We start from the raw sequence: 13,563 nt of genomic DNA on the forward strand, positions 1-13,563 counted from the left end.
TTTATAGAAATTAATTTAAATATAATATGTACATAAATAATCATATATAAAAAAACTTTTATAAGAATATTTGTTAAGAAATAATAGTTACAAATAAATAATAGTAAGTTTAACAATTTTTATTTAAAATTTACAAAATTAGCTAATATATTTTTATTATTTAAAGGGAAAAATGCAGATATTTCATTAAAAAAATTATTATTCAAATTATAAAAGTCCACTTTTGCAAAAAAAGGAATCTCAACAAGGCAGAAATAAGAAAAAAATATTTGTTTGTGCATTTGTATGTGAACAAATACAACGTTGATGTTTAAAACAGTGGATGAGAATTGCGTCACGTGGCGATTCAGCAGAAATACAGACCTTACGTGTGCCAAGGACCCAGAGAGAAACAGCCTCCTGAGCACTTAATAAACTTTGGCTACGATCGGCTGAAATGTGAGGTTCAGGCGAGTAGCTTGTGTCCTGGAGTGTGAGCGGCGACCAAAAAAAGTGGCACATTATTAGTACAAGAGATTTGTGAATAACAAAGATGCACAAAAAGTGATGCATGAACAACAGTGATTCCTAAATTATATCTTATTTATTCTTATATATTTGAATTTTTATGTTTTATTGTTATAGAGATATAATCTACATTTCCTTAAGAAGAAATTATGAAAAAGTTAATAGAAATCTAAAATAATAAACAGTAAATAATATAAGAAATAAAATTAAATAATATAATATATAGAATTTTATTTGAAAATAAAAATCATCAATAACTAAATAACTGAATGATTAAAAAGATAAAGAAATTGAAAAAAATTATATTATAAGAAGATAATATCTATAAACAATATATAAAACATTATTAATTAAAAGAATAAATTCAAAAACGTTTTAAATTTAAAAACAAAATTACAAATCTTTAGAATTACAAATAGTATTATAGATTATTAAATATTTATTTTAAAAATAATTAAATACATTGTTTTTATATTAATGATACTTTTTAGTATTATTATACAAGTTATATGATAAATTTTATTATATAAAATAAAAATCATGCCATTTTATATAGCGATGAAGATAAATATAAAGCTTCAATTATAAATGAAGTCAAGCATAAAGAATTTTTTTCCTTCATTTTTAATGTGCACTGTGTATAATATTACTATCATAATATTAACAATGTATAAAAGAAAATATAACGATTAAAATAAAAATATTTACCTTGATATTTTCTAATTCTGCTTGTGTAATTGTTAATTGTTGAAGTAATTCTGCAACAGTAACCTTTGGTGGTGTTTGATGCGCCTGTTCAAGTATCTATAATTGTATTTATAAAAAATAAATAAATATATAAATTTTAATTTTTAATTATGCATTTCAATTATGTATTCAAGAAATATTAAATATTATATAAGTTTAAAAAAAAATAAAATAAAAAAATTGGTAATATTTATATAAATAATGATAATATATATTATATAATATACCTGATCAGCTTGTTCTATACGTGCTGCTTCTTGACCTTTGGCATACATTTTCAGGTACATTTGTTTATTTCTTTCTTCTTGCTCATTTAATAGAGCCTTTTGTTCTGAGAGTTCTGTTTTTACAGTTTCTAATTCCGTTTCTAATTCACGAGCTCGTGCTTCCGCAGCATCAATAGAAGGCCTTACTTCACAATAACGTGTATTTACTTCAGCTAATTGATTTAATAAACTTTCCACCTGAAATATAAAATAATTCATTGTATAAATTTATATATTGTATTATTAATAATTTTATTCTATATATATATTTAATCAATATATATATTTAATCAATATTTAATATAATTTAATATATATATTTAATTAATTAAAAATCTACAGTTATGACTATTGTTTTATTATTTTCATTTAAAAAAAAAAAGCGAAAATATTTTTTGTTTTATCAAAAACAAAATCTTATATGTAAAAATTTTCTTGTATACTTTTGATTTATTGTTGTATTTGATTAAAGAATCACATTTTTTCAAGTTATATCATCCTTTTTAAAATACTTTATATGTGATAAATATTTAATATATATATATTTTTTCTGAGATATCACCTTATCATTGTGTTTTTGCTTGAGATCTTGAAGTTCATCAACATGTCTACGATGCATTTCCTCAATTCTATTCTCATATAGGTTCACCAATTTGCGCTTCTCTTCATCTCTTTCCGGTGTTTCTGTAGTTGATCTTATAAATGTATCGGAAGCATTACTTTCATCAACTTTATTAGGAGTCGTAGTGATATGAGTACTTTCTGGTTGCACTTCTGGTATAAATATAGAATCTTTCGAATGGACGGATCCGTCTTCGAAGTGACCCGAGTCCGCAAGAGAGGAGGGAAGATCAGAGGGAGCACGTTTTTCTGGAGTTTCTGGACTTGTAATCTTTCGTAGCGCATTTTCATCTGGTAAATCTTTGCTTGGGGATTCTGGAGAAAAAGGATTATTTTCTCGTACGGTAAGGGCATCGCTACTATCCGTTCTTTCATCTGGACTATTTAGAGAAGCTTTATATAATCTTAGCTCTACTACTTCCTTCGTTAATCGAAATATTTCCTGATCTTTCTCTTCAATTTCCTTTCGCGCTTCCTTTAATAAAGCCTAAACAACATAATTTTTATAATGATTAACGAGTAATGTTTTATACGAGTATTATTAATATATTATTATTATTAATAATTAATAATATATATAATATATATATATAATTATTAATATATATAAATAATATATAATAGTATATATAAATAAATAAATATTTATTTTTTATTATATATTATATATTATATTATTCTTTTTGTTAAAAATTTCATCATATTAAATTTTCTTATTCTTCTTTCTATTTCTTATTCTTCTTTCTATTTTAATTATCTTATAATTAATCTCATTATTACTTGTTAGATTAATTAAAGGTATAAGTCCATATTAAGTATCATGATATAATATGGCAATTTTTTAAAACATTTGCAATAAATAATATATCATTGCGCAAAAATATTTTGCGCAATATTTATTAAAATTTATTAAAATTATTAAATTTATTATTAAAATATTTATATTGTTTTATTCAAGTTAATGAATTCCAGCAATTGGAATTCAAATGAGTTCAATTTGATTTAAAATCCTTATTTAAATTAATCAAATGTTACTTGAATTCTTATTAAGTTGAATGTTTATTAAATTCGAGTATTTAATATGAATCAGTAAATATCTAAAATAGCACTGATCTATAATAATAAAAGAAATTTTGAATATATTGTTAAATTATATTATCATTATATATCACTTTCATTATCATATTTTTTTTTCGCTTTCAATATTTTACAAACAACATACATATATTTACTTTTATTATCTTTTAATAATACATTTATTAATTTCATCATTTTAAATTGATAAAATTCAAATTATATGACTTCAAGTTCCTTGAATTCAAGTAATTTGAACAAAGCTTTATGAAGTTATTTCTTTACATATATTCTTCTATTGTTAATTAATTTGGGCCATAGTTAGTGTACACTCAAGACTTAAGATATCATTACAAATGGATTAATTATTGCAATATACACAAAATATAAGATAATGTCATAAATGATAAAAAACAATATTAATTATTACCTGAAATTTTCTAACTTGTCTAGCTGCTCTTTGGGTAGGTGTAAGATATTGTTCATTGTCACCAGTATGATTTGAACAATGAACAACATATCTTCGTGATCTACCAGACCATGTGGTACCGTTGAGAGCAAACGTAGCATGATCACAGGCGCTTGCGGCACTGCAGGCACTTCCGTAACTTTTCACGCTTTCTGCATCGCTATCGTCGGCAATTCCAGTGCCTGATCCTCCAGAGGCCGCGTGTCCAGGCCGCGGCCTCGCCGGTGTCAATGAAAGACTCTAAAATAATGAGAAAAAAAAAAAAAAAAAGAAAAAAAAAAAAAAAAAAAAAAAAGATAATTTCATCGATTTTTGATTTAACTCCTTAAGATTCATTATATTTATTTCGTATTAACTATTAAAATTTAATAATTTAGAGCTAATATTACATACGTGGTTAAATTTTATATTTTTATATGTAAATAACACGACCATATTAATTATTTTTGTTATTAATGTTATAATTCTATATTGTATATTTTTATATTATATATCTAATTTTTTTTATATATCTAATTGAGAAATCTTTCACTTTGGATTCAATTTAATTTTTTTTTATATAAATTAATATTAAAATGATTTCAGATTAGAAAATATATTAAAATATTATAAATTAAAATAAAATAAATTCAATAATAGTTAAAAAATCTATTATTTAATATTGATGATATTTAATAATGATGAATTTATTATACTATATTATTATATTTATTCTTATTATGTAATATTTAAAATGAACAAGTATATGGAAATTTAAATTTATTAAATATTACCTCAATTCTGTCTCATACTTGTTATTCTATTATAATACAAAAAAAATGTTATGAAATGTATAACAATATAAATATATTGTAAATAGTATTAATTTTTTAGGATTCATAAAATTTCAATATTTGAAGATTGTGTATTTTAAATTTTTTAAATATATTATTTTTAATATATTTTATATCTTTTTTGTCATAAAATATAGTATATTAAATTAAATGATACTTTCTTTCATATTTTTTAATTTTAGTTAGTTTTAAAGCAAAAGTGAATTATTTTACAATACTTTTGAATAAAAATATATATTTTAATGATCTTTATATAATATTATTAATATTCATGATATTTTCTGTTTTTTTAAATAAATTTTCAAGGTTATCTTCAATTCTTTCATATAACTTTTTCATATCACTAATATATACAATCATTTCATATTGAAAATTCAATGAGCTGAAAACTTTTTTCATTTAATAAAAAAAAGAAAAATTATGCATAAAAAAATTTCAATCATTTTGAATATCGAATCATTTTAATAATAAAAAAAAAATTTTGATTGATTCACTAAAATAATAATGAAAATAATTGATATGGTCTATTTTATGATAAATTTTTTAAATATAAAAAATGAAAATTTTTTTCGAAAAAAATATAAAAAAATTTATAAACCAATAAAATAAAAAAATATATATTTTTTAAAATTAATTAGCTTCTTAAGGAGTTAATTATTTTACGATAGGAATTAATTATTTTAATTATCTTATAATTAATCTCATTATCAATTATTACTTGTTAGATTAATTAAAGATATAAGCCCATATTAAATAAACGAATAATATTATTCCAAAGTCATATTTTATTCATGCAATTCTGATTAAATTATTTTGTATGAAATATAATTCGTATAAAAGATTAGAGAATGAATAGATTGAAGTTATTATATTCTTACTATTATTATTTTTTTTTATAAATTTATTAATTATAAATTATATAATTATTAATTATAATTTATTCCAATTGTTTTAGTGGTTTTCAGAATTTATAATGTTTTGAATATTTGTTAAATGAAATATTCTTTAAATTTTATATTTAAAATGTAGATAGAATATTTCATTTTACAATAATTATGACATTAAAATACTAAGAAATAATTTACTTGAAATATTAAATTTAATTGAAATATTAAAGCTAATCATTTGATTTAATTATTGCTCTTAAGAATTTTTTATAATAATATCTAATAATAAGAATCACAAAAAATAATATATTTTAAAAATGAATTAAATACAATTTAAATAATAATAAAATAAATAATAAAAAAATCATAATAAAATAAAATTAATTTTTTATTTTGATCAATATTTATGTATTAAGTTTCAAAAATTATAATGTTGTAAAATGATTTGTCATATTTTTTTCATAAAAATCAAATGAGTTTAATATAATATGATAAATGCATTTTAAAATATTTAACATGTATTGATATTTACTGCATTGATATTTATGAAAATTTTGCAATAAATAATGTTATATTATAACTATTAATAACTATAAAAATTTAATTATTTTATATAGAGCATTTTTTCTATATTGTTGACAATATAAAGAAATAAATATATAAAAAAATAAATTAAAAATGAAGACTTATACTTTTTTTACAAAGCCTTATTCGTACATTTGTTATGCTGTAAACACTATAGCAGATATTATTGCATTTATATTATAATTATAACTTTGCTAGTCATTATAAACCAATACCAATGTATTAAATTAATTAATTGAATAATTATAAAGATAGATAATCAAATTATTCATATTCTAATATAAGTATACAATATGTTTGGAAAATATAAAAAAAGAAAAAATAGAAAATAAATAAAAAGTAAAAAAAATTTTTTTAATAAAAAATGCAGTAAAATTTCTATTTGAATATTGAATTATTTTAAAATATTAGGAAGTAAAGATAAATATTCTAAATATATTACTTTATTTTTTATATTTCATAAATATATATATATTTTTTTAAATTATAATTTCAATTATTTTTTTAAATTCTAAAGAAAATTAGGAGTAATATAAAAATAGAAAAGAAATAAATTAAAACAAAATTATAAAAAATAAGGAGTAATATAAAAATAGAAAAGAAATAAATTAAAACAAAATTATAAAAAATAATTAAAATATATTAAAAGAAATTAAAAAACCAAGGAGGAAAAAATTATTAAAACAATATAAATATAAATATGCAATTTTAGTTTTTAATGAAAAAAAAAGAAGTTGCAATATGAATTATTCTATTTATTCGATTATTTAAATATTAAAAAAAAATTGATTATTCAATTTTTTTTATAATTAATTGGTATGAATAATCGAGCTCTTATTATATAAAACTTTATTTTTATTTCACTTTTTATCTCTTACTGTTATTTACTATGTTTTCCTCTTACTATATCCTATAATATAATAAATCCTAATAACAATATAGATACTGCATTGATATTTATTGTATACATGTATACATAAAGAGGATTATATGTAAGAGTTTAGCTTCAGTATTGATTTGTTTGGAAATAAGGCTTCATATAAGAAAAATTATATTTTTAATTTATTTTTTCATATGAGTTTCCTTTTGAGTTATTTCGTCAATTTGAAAACATGGCATATTATAAATATTTTTTCTAATTTACGAAATCTGTATATTTCTGTAATATATTTTTATATATCTTGATTCATAATTTATATTGTTGGTTCATAATAAATTATTTAATATTTTTAAAGTAAATAAATTAATCTAGTTATACAAGTCACTTTAGATAATATTAAAATAATATTTTAAATTTTTATGAAAATACTTCTTAAATAATTATACATTTTGAATAAATAAGTATTTCAAAATTTTATTAAACTGTTATTAACGAAACTGTTGAATTATTAAATTTCAAATATATATTATTTAAAGAATGAGTATTTAAAAAGAAGATTTAGTTTAATAGTTTAATTAATTAACATGTATATTATGAAAAACGTCACATGTAGAAAATTAGAATTACAGCTCCTGGCTATCAAATTAAAATTTTTAAAAATTTATTATTTTTCTATCAAAAAAATGTATAATATTATACATTTATAATATATGTATTTGTCTTTATTACATCTTATATTTTTCTTATAATAATTATTCTAATGTATGTAGTATGTAAATGTCTAATGTCTATATAAAACATTTAATTATCAACAAAAAAAAAATTGATATTATTTAAATTCTATGTAAATTGGAATATTTTAATTTACTTTGAAATTATACCAATAAAGATTGAATCGATTGAAAAATCGATATATATATGTATATGTATATTTACAGCACTTGAGAATTATCTTTAGCATAATTAATAATCAGTAAGGATTAAATATTCCAAAAATAATAAAAATCTAAAAAATAATAAATTAATTATTATACATAATTTTATGCATAATTATTACACATAATTTTATATAATTCATTATTATGATATTCATCATTATTGTTTTATTAAATTTTTAACATTATTGTAATGATGAATATAATTATCCAATTTATATATATAAATATTCAACACAAAATGAATCATATAACGTGACCACATCAAATAAATTGTAAATTATTAAATATATAAAAAAATTTCATCATCATATAGTTACATATAAATTATATATAAATTAATAATTATATATAAATTATTTCATACAAAAATTGTATAACATAAAAGATATAATTTGATATTATTATTTTTTTTGTAAGTAAATATATAGTTAACAACATTTGATATAGATAATAAATAAATAAATATTTTTATTTTTTTCAAATCGATAAGATTTTTTTAGATAAATATATTATTTATAATTAGATAAAAAAAGGAATCATTACGAAAAAAATATTAAAAAATTTATAACAATGAATAATATTAAAAAAAAACAAATTTATAAATTAATTTTAATTATTAATACTTTGATAATTTTACATTTAAAATTAATTAGTCAAATTTTAAAGTGATTTATGAAAAGGAATATCCTTTACAGCATGCAATTTTCGTAAAAAATACTTTCTCATCCATTAATTAATTTACGTATGTAATTTTATTTGAGGTGATCATATTACGCGATTCATTCTACATGTATAGTAGGTCACAACAGTATTGAAACGATGTACAGGGTGTTCATTAAACTTGTAATACTCGTCATAAAAAAATCTTAATAAATATGAATTGAAAAACCTATTAAATATTACAGTATATATTCGACATATCCTCTGTTCATTTTGATATACACTTTTTCTTATAAATACGTACACACATTGAAAGATCGTCAACGTTAATAATTGGTGTTAATAATTAAATTTTTTGGATTCGTTAGATATTATGAAATCTCTATAATTGTAATATTCAAAATAATGAGACATGAGTGTTGAATTAAAAAAAATATAATAGAATTTTTTTTTATTATTATATATTTAATTATTACAGATTTCATAATTTACTTATTTATTAAATCACTTTAAATGATTAACTTTTTAAAGCGTTGAATATTGATTATATTCCATCTGTTTTTCAAATCATTTGGATTCTTTTTCTATTACTGTAAATATTTCAAAAAGAAGTAGAAATATATATTTTCATCATTACTTTCATTATAGTCTTCTTTTTATTTATTGTGAGAATTTAAATTAGTACTAAAACAATATATTTGTTATATTATATTATAAATATCAAAATATAAATTTAAAATTGAAATAGAATCTACTATATTATTATAAGTTTAAACTAGAAAAAAATCTAATGATTTTTAAATCTACTTTTATTAAGATTTTTTTGCTTGTTTTGATAAATATTATTTATATTATATAATAATATTATATTATTATATTATATTATTATATTATATATTATATTATATTATACAATCCATGAATATGAGATTTGGTAACAACTTTTATAAACACCCTGTATTTTATAATATTTATCACAACATTCCTCACTCAACATTTATTGACTTCAATAAAAAATGATTATAATCAGCCGATATTATTATTTGGCATTTATTACGTGCCAAAAAACTGTACGATACATTCAACAAGTACATTTGAAGTAACAATAAAATATAAATAAAATATAAATAAAATATATACCAAAGCATGTTGAAATATGCAAAAGAAATAATGTCCGAATATTTATTGATTATTACGATTATACGCTAGTCGTTGTTAATTCCAGAATCTGATTTATATTATTTCGTAAAATATATATTTTCTTATTTTTTTGTATTTTTATCTATATTTATTATATTATATTCGTATTCACAATAAATAATCTTATATTAAAGATATATATAATAGAATATAATAGAAATATTACTGATTATAATTCATCTAAAGATTTCACAAAAAGATACATTTTTGTTGTATCTAATTATTATATTCGTTATTATGCATATTTAAAACTGAATACCATCGCCTCGTTGAATAGATTACAAACCTTTGAATTTTTGAATTAAAATAAAGGACAACGAGCGTTTTTATATAAGATTTCAGCCATTAATGACTAAAAATGTTGCTAGTGATCTCTCAGAATCTTATCCGTTATCTGAACGATTTTTTTTTAATCATAATTATAAAATAATAAATTGCATATTAAAAGAAGAATAGATATTATTTCTATATTGAGAATTTATTTAAAAATATATTTTTTTGCATAAATAAAATGAAATATTACTTAGAAAATATCAGATATTTCGTACAAATAATCGATGACTAACATTTATTATGTTTGACATGTTTTTACAAACATTATACTTAATGATTGTTTAAGTAATATTGTCTAATCACTGATTACAAGAACAAAAATCACATATGAAAATATTAATTTCAAAATATAGTTTCAACTTATGGTTTCATTCATGGCCGAATAGTTATATCTTCTCGTTTTAATCAATAATTCACAATCAATTGATACTTGAAATTTGAAACTTGAAATTTTATTTATATAATTATTTTTATTTTAAATTTCTTTTATTTTAAGAAACATAACACATATAAATTCGCGACTTATTGTCTTTTCGTTGTTTCTACATTAATTGATTTCAATAAAATTTTCAATATATATATGTATAATAATATATATGTATATTATTATATATAATATATATGTATATTATATATATATTGTACTAATATAAATCTAAAAAATCTATTTTTTAAATTTTCGTTAAAAAATTAGATAAAAAAAAATTGGCAATAAAAAAGAAATCAATATTTTCTACTTTAAATTTTTCTAATGTTTCAAAAAAAATTTAATGTATTATTATATTCAATTTTAAAAAAGTTTTAATGTAAAAAATACACTAATATTTTTTAGAATCATTATATATATATATCGACAAAAAGCAGCGAAAGAATTAATAGAAAGAATAAAAAATTGATTTTCAAAAATCATTTATGGATGTTCTAGTTAGAAAATAGTTAAAATTGTTGCATGATCTTAATTCAATGACCAAGAGCTGTATTAAAAAAAAATTAATAAATAATGGAACATGAATGTTAATAATAGAAATCGAATATTTTGCATGGTTAAGAGAAACAATTTTTCCCAAGTATAATGTTATAATCAATTTCCCAAGTAATCGATTTTAAATGTCGATTTTAAATTTTAAATGTTTCTAATCTAAATTCTAGGATTTTTATTGAAACGATCCCATTTTATTTACTGCAATCATGTTACTGTTAAAGATTATAAATAAAATATTCAATTTTTCGTTGCAATGATTAAATAAATAAATACTTCCTACATACTTTACAATGAGGTTGCATTTAAAGGATTACATAGACATAGAGAAGTTTTCATGACTTTTATACCTGATCGCCTAAGGATAATTTACCTTAAGCTTTTTTTAAGAAGAAGCTTTCTTGCTCCCTGACTAGGAAGTCTCGTTTGAAAGTGATGCAAAATCAAACATCCCATTGAGTAGAAAGATATGAAACTCTTCTTTAAAGACGAGAAGCTTGCTGTATCTGCACGAGAACAGTTTTTAAATGAAAATAACTAAAATATTTTTTAAATATATATTTTTCTAATTTTCTATGAATGTTTCGATCATAAATAAAATTGAATAATAAAGCTTTTAATAAATAATAATTATAAAAAAGTGATATTTATATTTTCGTGGCAAATAGATTAATTTAAATGTATAATCTTATATTTATAAACAATTTTTCATTTTTTTTAAAAGAAAAAATAAAAGAAAAGTTATTATATTGCATAATATCATTTTTATAATTATTAGAAATTATATTCGCAATAAAATAAAAATAATTATTTTTATATAATTATTCATTATTATAGAGGTAAAATATTATTATTTATATCTTCGAAATCATGTATGATGTAACTGATAAGATGCAATTGAAAAGAAAATGATTTGTAATTTAAAAATATATTAATATAGATTTAATAACATTTCATCATATAACAGTTTCTATTTTTGAGAAAATCAAATTATTCTCGTTACACTTACGAGCAATGCCAATAAATATAGTTTTAAAGAATAAAAAATACATTTTAATATTTTAATTTGATTTATTAAGTGTTGAAAATGAGCTCTCAATATCTTACTTAGCAAATTAGAGAAGCAATCTATTATAACTTGTTATATTCAAATTTTTCATTTGAACACTTTCAAATTATAGATTTCGATTTCTCAGAATAAATTATTTCATATTATTATAACAGCAGATAAATCTTTTGATGATATTTTTTAGTTTTCGTAATTTTTACATAAAAAAATTTATGAAATTTCAATTGAATTATCAATTTTATTATATTATAATAATATTAATATTATTATAATATAATAAATAATAATATTATTATCAATTGAAATATTTCTTGCAAATGCATCCAAACGTATATCCAATGAATTTTCAAATTTTCTGGAGTTTTACACAACAAAATTTTATTCTATATTTTCAATCATTGTTAAAATTATTTCTTGTTCGCTTATATTAATTTCAGAAATACTGTATATATTTTTTACGTAAACTTTTATCGATTTTATTTATTAACAAACAAAACGAACGAAATAAACAGTTCTATATCATAAATATAATATACACAGAATATATAATATAGAAAATGAAATGACATTTTGTTAAAATCAAAAACTCACTGGAGGACTTGTATGAATTTCTATTCTATTTCTATTACTAACATATAACATGCTTTTACTAATAACCTGACGAAAATCGTTTTCGAACGTAAAAATAAATAAGGATTTTGTTGAATTATTTCCTGATTTTCTCGTTATTTTATTCAGAAAAAAAAAAGTAATTTAAATCGATTACATCTGATAGGATTAAGCATAATAATATAGATAAATATAGATAAATATAGTGCAATTGTTTTACTAGCAGTATTATATGATCTAAACGCAATGAAGAGGTTTCATCTGCGCTGATGCATAGCTTGTAAAAAGATCAGAATGTCTCTATATTTCGTTGCTTATCTTGGATCTACTTAAATGTAAATACAATTAATAATTCAAATTTTGTTTAGCTAAGCACGAGACATCTTTTCATGCTTGCACGTGTCCTCTTACTTTCATGTTTGATGAAAAAATAATATATACGTATATATATATAAGGATTGTTGTATTTTTCATGACAAAAGTCAAAGATCCAGTCCACTTTATAAAAAATTCTTAATGTTAGTAACTGTAAGAATGTATAATCGTTTAATTTTTTTTAAAAAGTAGATTAATCCTAATGAATTGAATTTGATTTCTTAATAGTATAATTATTTGTTATTGAGGCTAGAAAAAATGGAAAGCTATTTAATAATAATTATTTAATAATGATTCAACGTATACAAATTCCAATAAATATTTTAAAAATTGTGATATCAAATGAAAGTCGGTTTTGGCAAGTTGCCTATATTTACTATGTTATTTGAGTGATTCGAACTTCGTGACATAAACTTATTTAAAAAATAGTTTATCTTTTTTTGTTGTTTGTTATTTTATATATATTGAAAGATAACATATTATTATATATATATGTATATATATATGTATATATATATGTATATGTATATA

At 19.3% G+C, this 13,563-nt stretch overlaps 1 protein-coding gene across 2 annotated transcripts in view; it reads right to left on the reverse strand.

Moving 5' to 3' along the window:
* LOC102677345 overlaps positions 1-13,563 on the reverse strand; it is a 25,605-nt gene that overhangs the window by 1,472 nt on the left and 10,570 nt on the right. Inside the window, exons 3-7 of one of the 2 annotated variants that reach the window (XM_006618172.2) lie at positions 3,646-3,924; positions 2,083-2,628; positions 1,482-1,718; positions 1,216-1,311; positions 364-465 (exon numbers count right to left, since the gene is read on the reverse strand). In XM_006618172.2, coding sequence (XP_006618235.1) covers positions 364-465; positions 1,216-1,311; positions 1,482-1,718; positions 2,083-2,628; positions 3,646-3,924 — 1,260 coding nt within the window. The remainder of the gene's footprint in view (positions 1-363; positions 466-1,215; positions 1,312-1,481; positions 1,719-2,082; positions 2,629-3,645; positions 3,925-13,563) is intronic. The other variant, XM_006618173.2, reaches the window with a different exon arrangement.

Source organism: Apis dorsata, unplaced genomic scaffold (genome assembly GCF_000469605.1).
Source record: "Apis dorsata unplaced genomic scaffold, Apis dorsata 1.3 scaffold_342, whole genome shotgun sequence".
NCBI lineage: Eukaryota > Metazoa > Arthropoda > Insecta > Hymenoptera > Apidae > Apis > Apis dorsata.